At 44.2% G+C, this 19,492-nt stretch overlaps 1 protein-coding gene across 1 annotated transcript; it reads left to right on the top strand.

Moving 5' to 3' along the window:
- Positions 1–328: 328 nt before the first annotated feature.
- SUGP1 (SURP and G-patch domain containing 1) lies at positions 329–19,477 on the top strand. The gene is made up of 14 exons (XM_069790477.1): positions 329–394; positions 642–813; positions 1,418–1,521; positions 1,954–2,181; positions 3,995–4,118; positions 4,707–4,810; positions 6,514–6,637; positions 8,473–8,981; positions 13,815–13,921; positions 14,577–14,754; positions 15,016–15,122; positions 15,962–16,107; positions 17,611–17,740; positions 18,283–19,477. Exons 1-14 carry the CDS (start codon positions 370–372, stop codon positions 18,307–18,309), a joined length of 2,085 nt encoding a protein of 694 aa, XP_069646578.1. The 5' UTR covers positions 329–369; the 3' UTR covers positions 18,310–19,477.
- Positions 19,478–19,492: the final 15 nt, after the last annotated feature.

Raw genomic sequence — 19,492 nt, 5'->3', positions numbered from 1 at the left:
AGTCCGCCCCGCCGCCACCGCCGCCACCGCCCGCGCGGGCCACTGGGAGGCGTCTGCCCGCCTCAGGCGCTGATGGGAAATGGCGGGACGCGCGCCGCCTTATGGGAGTTGTAGTCCTACCGGCCGCCGCCGCCGGGCCGCGTCCGGGGGATGGGGAAGGAGCGCGGCGGCGGCACACACCCCACCCCCCCGCCCCTCAGCGAGCCGGTTCAACCCCCTGACCGGCTCTCGGTACCGCGGGAGGCGCGGGGAAGGAGGCGGGGTGTCCCCTCCAACTCTGGACTACATCTCCCAGAAGCCTTTGCGGCACACCAGCCTGGCGCCGCCCGCCCCGCCGGGCGCGCTGCATTCTGGGACGGGAGCTCCAAAATGGACAACCCGAGGGATGCGCCAGGTACGGCTGGTCCTGCTGAGCTACCCCTCCCCTCCTCCCCGACCTTTGCCCTGCCGATACCCCTCCCCGGCCGGCTGCAGTGTACCGGGCTCGGTGGCCTCCCCGCCGCTGTGTGGGCACCGACCCACCCGCGGAGACGTCGGGGGGGGGCCGTAGCAGGGCCGTGGCATCATTCCCCCCCCCCGGTATCTCGGGGAGGCCCCGAACCCCGCAGCGTTAATTTTCATTCCCCCCCCTTTTCCCGTAGGGAAAGCGAGCCGGTGGTTTGGGGTCGCGCAGTCTAAATCGGCCAAGACGAACGTGAATATTCTTCACCAAGAGGAGCTGATAGCGCAGAAAAAGAGAGAAATTGAGGCCAGGCTGGAGCAGCAAGCGAGACAGAATTCCCTGAGCATACAACAGCTACCTCTGTTTGGAGAGTACGTGTGAATTATGGTGCTTTTAGATAGGAGCTTCGCTGGCAGAAAACGGGCATGTTTGTCAAATGAAACTGAAGAGATGAGCTTTACAAAGCTCTTGCGCTTGGAGGTGAATACTGAGAAAGTTGAAATTGATAATTGTATAAAGGTTAGAATAGGATACTTGCGCTTTAATTGATCCAGACAGATTTTTCAGCTACTAGGGAGAACAGATAGGTGCTAACAGCAATTGTATTTTTAATAGGGTGTTACTACGCTTCCCTTCTGCTTCCTGTTTGTTAAGTTTCTTATAATTGTGACTCCTAAGAGTTAGCACAGTTCCCCAGTTAAATGTTTGCCTGGGGGTTTTGGAAGCAGGGTAGTGTAACAGAGCACAGAAATCCTGTTTCAATGGAGTAGTAAACAAGCCAGGTGGAGAGTGTGGGTAAATGCTGTAAGCAGCAAGTTGAATAGTTCTTGTGCTTTTGAAAACGTGTTTTCAACGTTAGATGAGAGAAATTAGTAGTCACTGGCATTTGTCTTGTATTCTTCTCAAAATAAATGCATGTGAGGAGGGCTGGGGAGGATGATGAGTACCATCACCGACTTTTCTTTTTCTGTTCAGAGATGACAGTACTGACAATGAAGCCTGTGTTTCCAACAAGTTTGTTAATGATGGCAGTTTCCTCCAGCAGTTTCTCAAGCTGCAGAAGGAAAAGTCAAGTTCTGGTAGGTCGACTTCTGAGCAACAGGAGGCCTTCCTTTTCCTGGTGATACCAGCTTTGTGTGAGCTGCCTCCATGTATGTTCATTTTAGAAACCCTGCTATGAGCTGTTACCAGTACGAGTAAGTTCTAAAGCAATGATGATCCCTTTAATTTGGATTAAAGTCTTTCTTCAAGATGCGATGGGGTGGTTTGCCCTCTTTCCCTCTATAGGTGCTGTAAAGGCAAGCATCTCTCTTCTAGCTTGAATCTCGCATTGCAAAAAATCATCACAGCTCTCATTTCATTATGTAGCTTTTACCAGTCAGTGTCTTTAACTTACTCTGAAAATAACGGCCTGTTGCAGCTGTAGTACTGCCTCAGTTGTTATTTGTAACCTTCTGAGATTAAAACAGTAAGGATACACAGGAATTATTTTCCCCTCATTCTTTTCTAAGAACCTCCCCCAAGTTCTACTAATAACTCGGCAAACACTTCTGCATCAAATGCTGGGAAGAAACCTATGCTGTTTGGGAAGCGCCCCGGTCAGGTCCTGAGCAGCATGCTGCACCAAGCGAAGAACTACTCCCATTCCAAACAGACCCCAGTCGTTAACCGCCTCAGTGTGTTTCAGTCGCCAGATGAAGATGAGGAGGAAGATTATGAGCAGTGGTTGGAAATTAAAGGTAAATGACGCCTTGTACTATGTTGTTTGTTTTGGGGTGCAGGTCTGCTTACCCTAGTGATAGGAGATGAGTGTGGGAACAGGATTCCTTCAACGCTTTTCCCCAGTGGAGGGTTGGGGTTTTTTCCTTATGCTGTGAATTGGTAGTCTTAGCACAGTTCCTGTGTGCAGACTTTGCATCATGAAGTATAAATGACACCAGTTAACGCTGGTGGACTCCTCCAAAGCCAGCTTCATCAGAAAAGCTGAGGGCTGAATTAGTTATTACTGATCCAGCCTGAGCTTGGTATGGGAGATGGGTGACTCGCCATAGTTAGACCGGATCTGTTTTGTGCCTAGGGAGATTTATTTTCTCTTGAGTTATTAAGACAAGTGCTAGACCCATCTATAAGTCTCTGCGAAAATAATGTGTAGAGAAGAAATATGTTCTGCTCTTAATGGAGTTTGATTGTTTGCTAATCGTAAGAATTCTGCTTTCGTACAATTGACAGGTATTATGCCTAGTGCTGAGTTGTCTAGAAAATATATAGATATAATGCTTGTATTTAAAATGGAATTTTAGTTTTTTAAATGACAGAAAATGAAAAGTCCTCAGTTTGGGAGTGGCTGTGTAGGAGGAAAAATTGTATGTGTTAATAAGATTACATGTTGGTTATGGAACTATGATTGGGTAAAATCAAAGTTCCTGCCTCTTTTCAAAGTTTCATTAGAAAAATCTCACCTCTAGGTCTGACTGCTTTAAGTAGGGTAGACAACCAATGAAGAATATTGCAGCATTTAAATAACCAAGTTTATCTGGATAACCTTGGCTAGGAAGCCAGAAGGCAGATTTGCTTAATAATCTGAATTTCATGCGTGCATATTAATCAAGTATAAAATTAGATTGGAGTTGCTAAATAAGTCACACTAAGCTTTGTGTCATAATTTATTTCATTCTATGTGTACAAAACCATGTCTAGCTATTTGTGGTGGGATTTATAAAAGCATAATCTTAGCAAGTCTGAACTTAAGCGTGAAATGCACTGCAGGAATGTGAGAAATAGCCACTGGCTGCAGAGAGCAAAGATGGAATATGAACCCTTAATTTAAAGATCATGGGTTCGAATCTAGTCTAGATCAGTGTGGACACCTCTACTCCTGTGTGCTCTTTGTTCAGCGCCCTACCCAAAATATTGTTGTCTAGACAAATGCCTGTGTTTAGTTCCCATTGAATGTGTCCTGCATCAGCTCTGTAATTGTTGTCAGTGTTAGTGGGTTCCTTTCTTGGTGCAGAAGCCAAAATACAGTTTCTTGGAGACTGAGCTCTCCTCTTATCGCTGGTGGGATTCCCTCCAAGTGAGGGTTGAGACACGGGCACGTGCCAGCAGGAAGAGCTATATGCTCCAGCTACACAATCTGCCTCTGCTAGCTGGATACAGAGCGATGTCTGGGGAACTGGAATCTGTAATCTTTAGTGAGTAATGTGGCTGTTAAAACCAAATTCATGTTCCTCCCCACTGTGTTTCATATGGAGTAGAGTTGTCAAAAGCAAATTATGTTGCAGTTGAAGTTGCACCCTAAACTGTGACGATCCAAATCTTAGGCTTTTCCTTGTAGAAAAAATCTAGACAAAATATTAACTTCCTACTAGGGGAGTGCAGAGGCTGACAGTAACCTAGGGATTGTAATTTGTACAGCTGTGTAAGACTGGATCCCCCATTTCATCCTTTTTCTTCCCGTTCCACTTTTGTCTGCCGCCGTGGTTCTTAGAAGTAATGTACCTGTTGCCTGTTTGGTGTGTGAGTTGAACCCCAGTACTGACAGCCTGCTTAAAGTTTTACCCCCAGAGGATGCGGAGACCCGACAAGTGGTGGAAAAGCTGGCTAGGTTCGTGGCTGAAGGGGGACCAGAATTAGAGAAGGTCGCTATGGAAGACTACAAGGATAACCCAGCTTTTTCGTAAGTGTGATGATAACTCTTGTCTTTCAAAGCAGAACGCTGTCTCTTTGTAGGAGGAAAATAGCAGCCTTGTGTATATGGTTCTTGCAGATGCGCTTGGTTTAATTATCATTGGGTGGATTTGAGCTTTGTTACAAGTAATTGTTTATAGCTGGGGAAACAGGCAGAAAGTGATACTGTGATGATGCTGAGGAGGCAGATCAGCTAGCATTAGGAACACAGCCTGGGAGGTTTGGCTGCCTATACAACATCTAGCATACGGGGATACTGGACTCGATCTCGCAACTGGTTTTGTCTCCTCTGCCATTGACACTCTGTGTGGCTGTGGACAGAGGATTCCTTCCTATATCAGAAGAGACTGTTATTTATTTCCATTCAAGTGACAAAAAATTTGGATGCAAGTCCTTAGATTAAAGCTATGTGTATTTATACATGCCGAAGACTTTGTAATCCACATTTTAAGTGTATTCTGAGTATCTATTTTGTGGGTTTTGGTTTTGAGCTGTTTATATGCCAGAGTATCAATGTTTGTATAGTTGTTGCTGATGTATATTTTTTGTCCTTTTTTCCCCTCCATCTTCACCCTAGGTTTTTGCATGATAAGAACAGCAGAGAATTCCTTTACTACAGAAAGAAAGTGGCAGAGATAAGAAAAGAGAATCAAAGTTCTCAGGCATCCTCTTCTCAGAAAGGTAATTAAGACTGGGATCTGGAGAATACGAATTGCATAAGTTAAACTTGACTTCTTCACTCTCTGTAATTGCTTGTTAGGTCTGTTCTGGAAACGGTTGGAGTGGATATTTGGCTGTCAATCTGCTGCTTGTAAATAAAATTTCAAAATGGAAGGAGATGGTGATGAAACATCACCATGATGACATCAAACTCTTGTGCCAAAATGACTGTTCCCCAAGCCCACAGCATGCTATATCATGTTCTACGTAAAGAGCTCTTGAAAGAGATTTTCCTCATATTTCTCCAAAATACTTAAAGTGAACTAATATGTTTCTCCATTGCGTGTGTTCTGGAAAGTGTTTCAGCCCTGAAAATGCATTTAGGAAAAGTGCTTTTTCTCAGGTGTTCTTATTTGGTTTGTTGTAAATGAAAATTGTTTGTTGGTTGAACATAATCCCCATTTCTGCTGCCGTTTCCTTATCTGAAGCTTTTATTTTCTGCTTGGGACATAAATCCTTGCAAGTAAGGGACTGTGCTTTTGGGTAGGAAAACAGCAGAAGTGGATGTTCTGCCAACAGACAGGTGGTGTGAGCAGTGGAATCTGGTTAACTGTGTTGAGACAGAAATTATTTAGTGAGTGAAGTGTGGTCTGTGGGCCAGGCATTTATCGCTTCTAGTCCAGCCTCTGTTTCAGGCCTGCTGTGTGGCCCTGGCAAATCACTCAGCCTCTCTGTGTCAGCTTCCTTTTCTGTGGAAAGGAGTCTTAATGCAATTTGGCTGTCATGCTGATGAGTTAACAGCTCAAACAAATCATGGTTTAATAGACTGTAGGCTGAAAGAGCTTGTTACCAATATCAACTAACTGATACAACAGTTTTGAAGCTAAGCAGTATTATCCATGCTTTACAGGTGTGGAATACTGAAGCAAGGAAAGGTTATGACTTGTCCATGGCTTATAATCATGTCTTCTGCCTCCTGGTCCTGTGCCAGCACACTGGAGTACTGGCACTGGTACTGTGCAGGTAGCAAATGTCATATAAGGCTGTCGTGGCTAAATAACGTATTTGCCTGGCTCCTTATAAACATCAAATATGCTTGAAATATTAATGATCAGAGCCTTCTGTGTGCCTTTGGACTAAGGCTGCAGTAGCCACCTCTTCCAAGTGAGGAGGATTGGGACTGTTCCATGGAGAATTTCCTCTGTCCTACAACCCTCTCCTAAAATGGCCAGCAGATGTGTAGTGACAGTAGGTACAAGTGGGATTACAGTGCAGTATTAGTTTGCCACCTTTTCTAAGGGCTTCCCATTTCTCCTGGGGACGTTGGTGGCAAAGTCTTTAAGTAGAGATAATTGTGAGTGCTGAGGTGTAATCCTATGGGAAAGTGCCTGACACGAGGAAGAAACAGACTTCCTCTGCTGTAGAGAGAAACAAGTGTCCATCTTTGAAGACAAAAGCTGGTTTGTCTGTTAATCTGCTCTCATCTAGCTCCTGGCACAGAGGAAGCTGATGTGTGAATGGGCACTCCTCTGGTTACAAAGTTGTTGTACAACCTTATGCAATATCATGTTTTTGTGATATAAACTCTATGACTGTTTATGTGTAATACTTCTAAAAATTAAACTCGACCTTTTGCCCTTATTCTGCTCTTGGGGTTCTTAGAACAGATAGGCTATGACTGTTGCTTGTGTGAGTTGGGCCCAGTACTGACAGCCTGCTTAAAGTTTCACCCCCAGACGACGAAGAGACAAAGAACTCTGCTGAGAAACTGGCCAGGTTCATAGCAGACGGGGGTCCCGAGGTGGAAGCTATTGCCTTGCAGAACAACCGAGAGAACCATGCTTTCAGGTAAAGGAAGAAACCTGCTACTGAGTGTAATGTGGTGGAGCTTGGATGGGTCTTTTTTTTTTTTTTAAATAGGGAAAATAATAGACAGGCTTGTGATAACTCTGAAGTTGCAAGGACAGTGCACTTATATAGCACTGATACTTTTACATTCTCAAACTTCACAGTTTAAAACAAGCCACAGAGAGAGAGAAATCGATTTGCTTTCCCCAAAATTAATTTACGACTTCCACCCCTCCTCACCTGCTTTCTGTTGCAATGTGCTAGTATAATTCTAACCTTTATACTTTTCCCTATAGCTGTGCTTTGGTGTGGGCCCCCATCCACCACTCATACCGCTGCTGTCCAATTAATTTCCTGGGTTGCTCTTTACACAGCATCTTCACTAATGTACAGGTAGCTCTCCTTCACCATTAGGTCCCCCTTTGGAATATCTTTTTCAGCCTTTCAGGTGTGAATTGTTCTCCTCAGTGCTCACTGACAGCTGTTTAATGCCTCCCTTTGGTCTCATCCATGTTTCATTTTTCTGCTCTTACGAACAATTTGGTGTGTTCTCTGGAAGTGAAGTGGGGCTCAGGAAGCCTTATTTTGTTGCTGATATTTTCGCATTTTATTGGTTGCCTTCTGGCCCTCTGGGGTACTCCCCTTGTGTTGTGAATTTCATTAGACAGATGTGCTAATACCTGAGGTGCTTCATTATTTGCTTTAAAAGACCGCTGTGATCCCACCTGGGCACGGTCAAGTTAAACACTATCTCCTCTGTTAGGATTTCATCAGGTTTGCCATAGGGGGGAGTCCCGTCCTGCCCTTGGCTAGGTCCTGAAAGCAATCCTTAATGCTGTTATTCAAATGGAGGGATGCAAGACCACATTTGGTGAATTTTAAAAATACGTTAGAGAGCTCTTTGTGTTTGCCTGTACATGTTGTGTAGCGATAGATGGGAAAGGCCTGTCATCTCTTATGTTTTCTTGTGGGAGCAGGCACTGTCCTGAGGAGAGGTTACATCAAGTGTTAAACTGGCCCTTTAAAAAGGGAAGATTGTAGAGGAGTTAGGAATAGACAGGTTTTCTGTGTGAAGTGTTTAAACTGGAGTGAGTGCAAAAAGATAACATGTTTGTAACAAACATGACTGTTGCTTTTTTTTTTTTTTTTTTTTTTTTTTTTTTGCATAGCTGCTAGATTGAGGATTGTTCATATTCTTCCCACAGAGACTAAGGAGTTTTATTTTACTCAAAAGGTCAGAGATGCCTATTTCTGGAAGGGGTAGCAAATAAAGCAATGTTTTTTTGTGTATGAGGGAACAGAAGGAGGAGTCATGGTGTAATTAAGCAGACTGGTAATGTCAATGCTTCTAGCTTGAATAGAGGGCTGTGAGCAGTTTCTTTAGGCAGTGGTTTGGCTTTCCCTTGGTAAGACCTGAATGTTTGTTTTCTTCTGTGAACTGAAACCTGACATGTTGTGGAGCCCTTGCAGTTTTTCCAAACATGCTCTGGAAGGCAGGTGAATTCTGGGGGAGGACCTTGCAGTTTCCACAAATGTAACATGATCCTTTTTAGTGCCATGTGTTTATTTGGCACCAAAAATAGCTGTGGTTTGCTCATGAATGGCAAATAGGCTTCCTGATCCCAAAGGCTTGCAGCCTACCTTGCAGGAGCACATGGAGCCCTGCATTGCATGCACATACACACAGGATGGTGCTGGAGAGCAAGGAAGTGTGTGGGAAGGCTAGTTGTGCAAGAGCATTGCAGGAGAGAAAAGCCCTAACCAAACCGTGCTATATCCAACCCCTGCATAGGACTGTTACATACAACTTTTTTTTTTTTTCCTTTACTTTACAGGTTTTTGTATGAGCCAAACAGCAAAGGCTACAAGTATTACCGGCAGAAACTGGAGGAGTTCCGTAAGGCCAAAACCAGCACTGTGTGTGCCCCCTTGCCTGTAGAGTCCAGTCTGAAAAGGAAGACCAGTCCTGAGGCATCACCATCACCTTTGTGCTTACCACCTTTGCCTTTGCCCTTGCCTGTGCCCTCGCCTTTGCCTTTGCCCTTGCCTGTGCCCTCGCCTTTGCCTTTGCCCTTGCCTGTGCCCTCGCCTTTGCCTTTGCCCTTGCCCGTGCCCTCGCCTTTGCCCTTGCCTGTGCCCTCACCTTTGCCCTCACCTTCACCATCATCCTCTACAACTCCACCTGATCAGACAGCTGCAACTACTGCTGCAACAACAACTACAGCTACTGGTACAGGCACTACTAAAAAGAAACGGAAGAGCAGGTGGGGGCCAGAGGAGGACAAGGTTGAATTGCCTCTCCCACAGCTTGTCCAACAGCTGGATTCTCCCTCCCCTCTTTCAGGTTAGTGGGTCTGTATATTGTGTTGAATAACTGTTTTTTTCTGGGGAGTGCATTCTGCCTTAGCACAGCTGGCTTTGTAAACAGAAAACCCAGCGAGTCTTATCTCTTCTTGTAATCTTCTTGGTTGCCAGCCCCCTATCTTTCAGCTAGGTCTAGCAGCTAACTCTCCCCTGTGTGGAAACCCAGATAAACCACTTTATCTCACAGACACCAGGGATTGGATCTTATCGTTCTCCAGCTATCTCTAAAACCCTGCTGTGCTATAGCTCATTACAGCCTCAGCCTCTACACTATTTAGGGCTATTTCACTTCAGGAAGAGAGTCTGTCAGAAAACAAATATCAAAGGCTGAACCGTGCTTATTCCCCATGGTAGGATAAAATCCTTGGGCAGCACTTCCATCTCACTCTAACCGATCAGAAGGCTAAATGGGAATAGCTGTTCCCCAAGTGCTGGAGGATGCAAGTATAACTTCCAGTTCCAATTTATACCCATTTCAGTTCATTTGATTACAGACAGGGTTCACAGTCCTCATCCAGTGTTGAGGCTCATGCTCCTGTTACTTCACCTGCCAAGTTCAGCCAGGGGGTGCAGCTCTCTTCAAGTGTTGGAAGATAATTCTTCCAGTTGAGGCACTTCTAGGGAGCTCTCAGAGGTTGAACTCTGGTGGCCCATCTGTGCATGTGCAGATAGGTAATTAGGCAGGCAGTTAGAGATGCATACAAAAATTGAGTCAGTCAAGGACAACAGGTGAATGTAGACATTTAAGATGGCATCTTTGAATCCCTTGCCCAGTTAGTGTGGTATGGGGAAAGGATGTGAGAAGGAGAAAGAGAAGACGTAAGATAAGGCAGTCGGTGTTGGCAAACTGAGAGAATTAATAGTATGAGGCTAGAGTTATAGGAAGAGTAGTAAGTACCTCAGTAAGGACCTTTTACAAAAAGCAATAGCGGAACAGATGAAGTGGGACAAGTAATAGAAAACAAGCTATAATTTTCTGAGCTGCGGGGTGAGACCACAGATAATTCTCAACACGTGGTCATCCTGCACAATTCATTGCTTCAGCAAGTCTGTGGGTCTTCTGCTTTGGCTGGGCTTTAGAGGAGATAATTGCTCAACCCATTAATAGCTTTGATTGCTAGGCTTGGGTAAGATGTAGGGTTGGCTGTATATGCTGTGGTGTCTGTTGGTTCTGCAGAGGTCAGGAAGGAAGGAAGGACTCTTATCTCCTAATCCAGCACTTCAAACGTAGATGAAGAGAAGTTCCTATGTAATTCTGTCTTCTGATCACAGCCCTATACAGAAGTCTTGGCTATACATCTTGTACATACAGGATGAGATACCAACCTGGGTGGCTTATTCATTTGACCTTGAATTGCTTCTCATAGTAAGACAGAAATCAGATGCAAAAGTCTTTCCTGATTTTTTACCTCTGGAGTAATTTTTTTTTTCTTGCAGACAGTAATGAAGCTTCGATGATGAAGCTGGGCAGGCGCTATCAAAACAAGCATCAGATTCCGTCTTAATACCTCCTGCTGCAATGGGGGGGCTGCAAGGGTATCCATGTGCTCATTCCAGCATGCTTCCTGCTGAAATCTCCCTTGGCTCTTTTAGCCTCCCCTTAATTAGACAGGGACATGCTCGTTGTGTTCATGCTCACTTTCTGCAGGGCTTTGTGTCAAGTAGAAGAAAAGGACAGCAAACAATTTGCCAGGCATAACAAATCAACCGTTAATGCGCTGTTAATGCTCTGCAGGGGGAGGGATTTTTTTTTTTATCGGTTCAGATGGACTAATCCCTTTTCAGAATTAACATCTTCAACCTGACAGGTGAAGAGAATTCCAAATTACACTCCTGGTCCTGTGGAAGGTTAGAGTTGCACAGTATGTTTTGGTACCTAAATATCTATGTCTTAGTCCTTTATCCTTAGCAATTGTTTTGGAATTAGTGGAGGATTGTTCTGATTCTTTTCCTGTCTAATCTTAGTAATAAATCAGTATCATGGAGAGGAGAAAGTGTAGCCCTTTTGGACAGAAACAAGGCTCCTCTTAAATGTACTGATATCAAAACACTTAACTGCATATGTACTGCAGGGACTAAAACATCTGAAAAGCTGAACAGAACAGAGATACTGTGATTAGTGAACTCTGTGGACTAATGGGAAATTACAGGTTGTCGTTAGAATTTTCTGAAACCTAATATTGGATTGGTTTAGGTCTGATTAGTTTTAATTGAGTAAGATCTGCAGACTATGAAGCAAAAAATCAGGCACTTCTGTATTGGGATTTCTCCTGCTGTCCTTAAAGGACATTCACTTCTCTTCTAACAAGCTCTTCTTCAGGCATGTGGGAAAGGGATAAACCTTCAGGTAGTCTTCTGCCAATGCTGCAGATAGACTGCACCATTAACCCTGTAGGCAAAGCTGATGTCATTCAAGGAAAAAAATGTATTTTTCCCAGGCCTGCTGAACATGAGACTGAGAAGCAACTCCTTATCTTTTGCACAGCGTTTGCCTAGTGCTAGACCAATGTAAGGAACTTACCTTAGCTATTTTTATGCAAATTCAGTGACTGATCTTATTTATTAATAGACTTTTCTATCTTCAGATGTGGACTTGGGGTGGAGCTTAGCTTTTTCTGTCAACTTTGCCTGTATCGTGATACTTTGGGCCAAGCCTACAAAAATATCTCCCAGAGCTAAATTTCTGCAGTGACTTTCAGCATCTCTCAGCATAAAGTCTGCAAGGTACCAGAGCAGTCAGACAAACCAGATGTAGTTTTAGCACAAGAAGGAGCAGTGGTGTATGCTTTCTGAGAAGTAAAAGAAGATGCTATAGTCTCACCTTTCTCCTTTAAGGTGGTTATATATGCTGGCAAGCCACCAGCTCACAGGGCCTCTAGAGCCATGCCTGGCTCTTAGCCTGAGTGTTTATGCAATTCAGAACTAAGCCAAAGAGCTGCTGACCTCTGTGAAGGGCAGAGAGTCTTCCTCGGTGCATTCAGAGAAAGCTTTCCCATGCCCTGAGACAGGAGGTGAATCTTTGACTAGGGCTGATGCTGAAGTGCCTCAGTCTCACATAACATTTGGGGCCAGATTCTTCCTTATGTGGAACAGGCGTAGTGTGTTCATTAAAACTGTTTCCAATTCTCAGTGGTCTCCAAGACAGAAATTGGGCTGTTTATCAATAATAGATAGGTTTATTTTTCTATTTGTTCTTATTTCTTGGGAGCTGAAAGTGCGTATCCTAGCACCAAGCCTAGCGGAACACGGCTTCTTGCTTCCCTCCTCTTGGAAAACCTCTTGCAGTGTTTTACATAACTCTTCCTGCAGAGTTGACTCCCAGTGCTGGTGTGAATGTGCAGAGGCTGTAGCTGTGCAAAGGAGGGTGGATGCGCTATTTTATGTTCTCCTTGGGAGGCTGGAGTTAAGGAAGCCACTTTGCAGTTGTGGAGTGCTCAGCCAAAAGTGTGTGAGAAAGGAGGGGAGATAAGAGTGCTCAGATCAATTGCCCTGAGTGCGAATAAGAGGAAGGGAGAAGATGACCCCTGGGGCCTAATTAGCATGCTGTGTAGACATTTGGTGTCATGAACAATGATCCTATTATTACCGGGCTTCATAATTAATAGATAATGAATAATTAATGAAGCATCATTTAACTGTAGTCTGGACTTACATTCAAATGGAGGTTTTTGCAGTCATTAGGAAGAAATCCTTTTCCTTGTATTGAAAAATGCAGCGCGCTTTGAAGTGTGGTTGTGTGTCTTCTTTTAATCCCTTAAATATTTAACTGTTGGGATCTTAGCTCTGAGGTGCTTTAGAGGGGAGCTGCCAGCCCTGCTATATATATATATGAACCAAGTTTGCAAGACAATCTCCATTGTAAATCTCTTTTTTGCAGCCCCAGCAGTGTTTCTGTTACTTTCTTTCATGGTGCAGCAATTACAAATAGGCTTCCTTTTTTCCCCCTCTCTCTTTCCTTTAACTTGCCCTTTGAATTCAGAGTGCTGTATGGTCATTTTAAATCAGTAGGTGCCCTGTCCAGATAATGTTAATACCTAATTTCAAGGCTTATCTGATAAAATGGCAAAAATCATTCCAAAGGAGGAGCTTCCAAAAGGGGATGCTGCAGAAAAAGGAGGATACAACAATGGGATTGTCAAGCAGAGACTTAAAATGCCCCCTCTTTGAAAGCAGGGGCAACATCCCTAGCAATATGGCTCTTGAGCCTGTAGATTAGAAACTAAAATCTCCTTGGGGAATGGCAACTTCCAAAAGCAGCATAATGCTCATGTCTTTATTCTAATGTGGTCATTTGCTTTTCATTTTGAATGAAGTTGCTGTTTACATAGTAATCAGCAGACACTTACGTGCACAGATTGGACGATATGCTGACAGGCTCAGATCTGCTCGTGACTCAATTCTGAATAATTAAGTATCACTCCTTGCAATGGCAGGGGTTCAGGAGGAAGCCTTATGAGGAGAATTAATCTTAAGGAGGAATGATTTTTAAGGCATGGTGTAGCAGATTGCCATGCACTGTGACCTCTGAGGATGTGAGACATAGTTTATGAGTCTGCTAACATGATGTGGGCAGAGCCTTGGACCAGGGTGAGAGAATACTCTGAGCTGGCTGGTGAAGGAGGTGCGACCCAGTGGCTTTCCTGCTCCTGTGGTTCTGAAGTCCTACCAGGCGGTTGTTCTTCAGTTAAGTGTCTTGATGCTGGAACCATGAAATGAGTATAAAACTTCATGTGGGGATCTTGAGGTGTGGTTTCACTGGTCTCAACAGCTGTCTCAGATTTTTTGAAAGTCTTTTAACATGTGCTTATTACAGTTCAGGACCTCAAGGGTCTTGGTTATGAAAAAGGGAAACCAGTTGGTTTGGTGGGTGTGACGGAGCTCTCCGAAGCCCAGAAGAAACAGCTGAAGGAGCAGCAGGAGGTAATGCCCTGAAATGATTTCCAAATTAATATTGTGTTGCAGCATGGCTGGGTTAGATGGGAAAACGAAGGTGGAGGTAGCAAAGAAACTTTCCCAGTGGCCCACAAATAAATCTCTAGGATTTGTGCTGAATGCCAAAGAATCATGTGGTGCTGCAGTCAGCAGAAATATTAGAGGACTTTGGGGAATATGAATTAAGCCAGCCAATTGCTGTCCTACCAAACTAAAACCCAAAATCTATAAGGTCTGTTGTGTCACATCTGCAGCTGGTTACGTATTGCTTCAGCAGTGGGGAGAAGGTGAGTGGATGCTTGCGAGCTTTGGGGGAGTGAGAGCAGAACTGGCTTTTGCAAGAACATGAGGGTGATGTTTAAACTGTGGGAATGATCAGATGGCAGCAGTCCTCAGTGTTAATATCAAGGTGCCACTGTCGGAGGAACCAGCACATAATGCTCCTGTTTGATCTGAGAAGCGAGCGGATCAGATCAAGCAACAGCACTGCCTGTTGGGATTTGTAGTTGTCATAACCTGTATTCTGTATGGCAGCTGGGGCGGGTGCGGGCTCTGCACCAGAGCTCTGCGTGCCTCTGTGGCAGACTCTGCTGCCTGTGAACAGGTTGTCTTACTGAGTGCACTGTTGCATCTCTTCCTCTAGATGCAGCAGATGTATGATATGATCATGAAGCACAAGCGAGCCATGCAGGAGATGCAGATGATGTGGGAAAAGGCAATTCAGCAACACCAACATGGCTATGACAGTGACGAAGAGGTGGACAGTGAGCTGGGAACATGGGAGCACCAGCTTCGACGCATGGAGATGGACAAGACACGAGGTGTGTAGGGAGCTGCCATGCAAACATCTTGCTCGCTCTGCTGTTGTACAAAGGCCTCCAGAGGGAGATGTCTGAGATGTCGTTGTTGGCATGAGAGTTGCAGGGTCACTTTTCACTGGTCTGTGCTGTAGCTTCCCTGCCTGTTGAGTGGAGATAATAACCGTCTGTTGCTGTGAGGCTTTATGCTTCACAAACCCTCTGAAATTCCAAGTCAAAGAACACTGTGTTATTGCTGTTTTCTCTCATCTGTGTCTTGGGCAGAGTGGGCTGAGCAGCTGACCCAGATGGGCAGAGGGAAGCATTTCATCGGAGACTTTCTTCCACCTGATGAGCTGGAGAAATTCATGGAGACATTCAAGGCATTGAAGGTGAAGTAGCAGAGACTTCATGAGGCGGTGGCAATGCTTCAGACTTGTCCCGTAGCAGTGAGGGAAAGATCTTAAGCATGCTTAGCCCTTTTTCACAGCAGTTAGCTACCTGGCAGCCTTGAGGTACTTCTGCCCTTACACTGGGAGCTCTGTTACTTCTGGAGGAAACAAGGGGTTAGTTTTTTGCTCTATGCAGAGAAATGGCTGTAGCAAATTAGAGAACAGACTATTGGGACAGTATTTGGGGGTTAGCTGAAATTACAGACAAGCCTCTCGGGCTACCCACTATTTGTCTGCTGTTCCTGTTTTGGATAAGTGGTTGCTGATGCCAAGCAAGGAAATTTGAATTTTTATCCAGATGATTGCAGTAAAGTGAAAATATAAAGCCTACAAAAAGCTTATGCAAAGCACTTCAATACCTGCCAATTCTCCCTAAACTGTAGAACTTCTTGATGCTGGCGCATCCCTCATAATGTTTTCATGTGATCAGCATGGGGTCTGACGTTCCCTGGAGATCCTGGCTTAAATAAGAACTGTATCTGAAGCTTGATCCAGTGAGCAACTTTAAATTCAGGAGCTAAATATTTCTCAGCTTAATCTCACAGTAGCATTCCCTGCTTCTGGCAGATTATGTTATAGGGCTGTGCAGTGCTTCACCATTTACCTATTTTCTTCTCTGTGGTGGTTCAGAACTGGAATCCCAAGAAATCATGCTAGTTATTAATTGTTTGCCAGAACCATCCTAAGTTTGAGTAGCTGAAGCTGGTTTTCCCCTTCTCTGACCCACAAAGATAGGTGCATATAAAAAATAACCAACACTACCTTTTGTGTCTCTGCAGGAAGGACGTGAGCCAGATTATTCCGAATACAAAGAGTTCAAACTGACTGTGGAAAACATAGGTTATCAAATGCTAATGAAAATGGGCTGGAAGGAAGGCGAGGGACTTGGCTCGGATGGACAGGGGATTAAAAACCCAGTCAGCAAGTAAGCAGAGTTGTTCTACTATTGATTTAGTCCTTTCCTCTTGGGCTGATAATTGATGCTGCTAGCCTACTGGAAGCAGCTGCAATGAATGTGACTGTAATTCATCACTTGAACAGAATATGAAATCCTCGCAGCAAAGGAGAAAAATAATTTCTGATTTCTTTGGGGCTCCCTTCCCCCAAGGCGTGGGTTTGTTACTTTACGTCGGGCAGGAGGTATGATCTGAGTCAAGAGTATGTTGTTTCTAATCTCAATTTGCATAGTGCGTTCTTCTGAGAGGTGCCTTCTCGCCAGTTTCCCCATGTATAAAATGAAGATAATACTTGTCTGCACCTCACCTCTCCCAGGGCATGTGAGGATTAAGTCATGTCTTCAAAGTCATAAATTTATTTAAGTATTAAAGAACATGCCTTTTGCATCTGAAGCGCCATTGGTGCCTGCTAGCTAGTCCCTGGTGTACTGTGGGTGAAAGGAGATTACCAATATTTGCTACTGCTAGACCTGTGTTTGAAAGATGTTTCAGTCCAGATCAGAGAGCTTTGTGTGTGATCATGCAACTGTCTTGACGTCACTCTTTTGCACAGAAGTTTTCTGATTTGATCACGCTTTGTATATAATAAAGCTTTATGAGAGTTCTATCCAAAAATAGATGAGCATCTCTTTTTAGGTGGATCATCTGTTGGTAACATATGCTGAACTTCAGAACCAAATATTGGGGATAGGAAATACTCCGAATTGTTTTTTAGCATTAAATCCTTTCAGAAATACCAGTTGTTTGTTTACTGCACAATAGAAAGTATCTCTACAAAGCACTTCTGCTCCACTTTTGCAAGATCTCTCTGGCAACATGCTTATTGGTTCAGAGAAGTCCTGTGATAAAAGATTGCTGTAATCAGAACAGCAAAGCTTACAAACAACAGAAGGCAGGCAGTTTCTATCCCTGACAGGGTTGAACAAGGGTTGTGATTTGCTTAGGCTCCACCATCTCTGATGTTCTTAGAATGGATAAGAAGGTGCTACAGCAGATGGAGAGGAATTGCTTCTGGTTTTGGACTGTTCTGGAGTGACGGAATGGGAGGCAGGCACGTTGTTTAACAGTTCTGCGTACCTCCAGTCAGCGAGGTACAAATTGACGCATTCGGTTGCCAAAGGTTAGTCTGCCAGTCAGAGAACCATTCAGTAGGGAGGCGTCCAAAGCGTAGATGGTATTTCTGTTCCAGCTGTAAAAGGTTAAGCAAATATATGTTGACACTACTGCTTCCATCTAACAATAGCAAGCGTCATTGATTTGGAAGGGCAATGTAGAAATGTGGCAAATGCAATAAGCTGCTCAGTATTAGCTGTCTGTCTTGATGCAGCGCACTCTGTGTGATGATGCCCAGTGCTCCCTGATGCTTGTTCTCTGTGCTCTGACGACAAGAGGCAGCAGGTATTTCTGGTGAAGAGGAAGGTGATCTGTCACATCTGCTTACCTTGGAGGCTTTGTTTCCTCTTTCCAAATAGGGGAACTACTGCTGTGGATGGAGCTGGTTTTGGCATTGATCGTCCCGCTGAGCTAACCAAGGAGGATGATGAGTACGAGGCATTCCGTAAGCGAATGATGCTCGCCTACCGCTTCCGACCAAATCCATTGGTAAGGTCGTCCTGAAACCAGAGCAGAGATAGTGACAAATCCATTGAGGCTTCTATGCGTATCTTGTAAGGGTGGGAGTGTTTCTAGTGCTTAGCCAAGAGAGCAAGTGCTGTGAAAGTTTCTCTTTGATTCTGTTCTCATGCTGAATCAAATTATCGCTACCGAAACATCCGTGGATGTGCAGTTTTCCTTGCTGTGATTTTTTTTTTTTTTTTAATACAAAAGCCCGTGGTTTTAGTTTTGTCTGCTGCATACCAGTATAAATGCTGTGCAGAAAGGAAGCGGATGGCTTGTCCATGAATCCATGGTTTATTTTGAATAATTGTTTTCCTGGTTGCAAAAGGCTTGTAAGTTTGCATTTGCCTCTTACGTTCAGTATGCCAGCACACCTAGAAAGCTACGTTTGTAATTTTTGATGGGCAAACCTCAGGTTTCACTGTCAGAAATGTCACTTTTCAGTGGCTTTTTCAGATAATTAAGCTCAGATGCTCATTGTTCTGTGAAGACAGCAATTTTGATTCATTTTCTCTTATTTCCCACAGAACAATCCACGACGACCTTACTACTGAGAATATTCTTGGGACAATGTATTTTCAAAACAGTTGTAATTTTACTGTGAAATGTTATGAAACTGCATTATCATTCTCTTATTTGCTAATATTGTAAAACTTATTGAAGTCACAATACCATTTTTCACCCAGAAGAAAGGCCTGCAAGCCCACTCACTGCACACTTGAGTGTCATGACAACTGTGTCGTAACAAGGCCTGGGTGGTTTTCAGAGAGGAGAACAGAGCAGGTGAGAACGGAGATCTTTACACGGTGCCCTGCTGACAGGGGAAGGGTAGCACCAAAGATACCAATAAGACTAGTTCAGGGACTCCATTCGTGTTCAGCTCAGTGCCATGTTACAAGGAATGCATTTTTTGCCTAACAGCAGATCCTCTGTTCAGATACGCAGCTTGGGCTGCTCTTGGGCGGGGGGGGGGAGGTGATGTTGGGGGGTTTGGGGTTGTTTTTTTTTTTTTAATTGCGAATAAGGGACTGTCTCCGACCCAGCTTTTGGGGCTATTGTTCCGTCAGGCTATTGTTCCTTGAAGAACTGGGTTCTGAGGCTGTCATGTAGCCTGAAGTGTAGTCTGACCTTCAACTGACATTGCAAAACCAGTGCCTAGTTGTTTTACCTCTGCCCTGTGGAAGGCAAGGCGTGGATTGGTGTGGAGCATGGCTGCAAGGGTTGAGGGGTGCAGGGCAAGTTCATTCAACTTGAGAGGCATCAGCCTCTTGGTTTCTTGAACACTAAGTTCACCCCAGCTTCCTAGCAAAACAAGAGACTTGCTAACACTTTCTGTGGAGTTGGATGATGAAGAACCAAGCCTTTGAGCACAGCTTATCAAAGGCCATTTGGATTTTGTTGTCATAAGAAACCCCTCCATAAATACAAATTTTCTTCATTCAGTCTGTAAATAAAATTAAACTCATTTGTTCCTTAGTTTTTAATCACTGAATTTTTTGAAAGAGTGGTCTTACTGTGGGTTTTTGTAGGCTGAGAGACTGCTCTAGATCTCTTTCCTTCTGAGCATCTTAGGGAAAACAAAGTGAGGTTGGTTGGTTTGGTTTCTTTTGCATTTGTTTTCCCTCAGTCCGAATACTTGGCGTGTGATTGTCTTTTGTTAACTTTTCTTAACAACATCGAGTCAAGGACTTGGCTTTCAATAAAAACATTTGAAACAGTAAATTCAGTAGGGTTTCA

This window comes from Haliaeetus albicilla, chromosome 8 (genome assembly GCF_947461875.1).
Source record: "Haliaeetus albicilla chromosome 8, bHalAlb1.1, whole genome shotgun sequence".
NCBI classification, from domain to species: domain Eukaryota; kingdom Metazoa; phylum Chordata; class Aves; order Accipitriformes; family Accipitridae; genus Haliaeetus; species Haliaeetus albicilla.
Note: the sequence above shows the minus strand (reverse complement) of the source record. Positions and strands in the feature narration are given on the sequence as shown.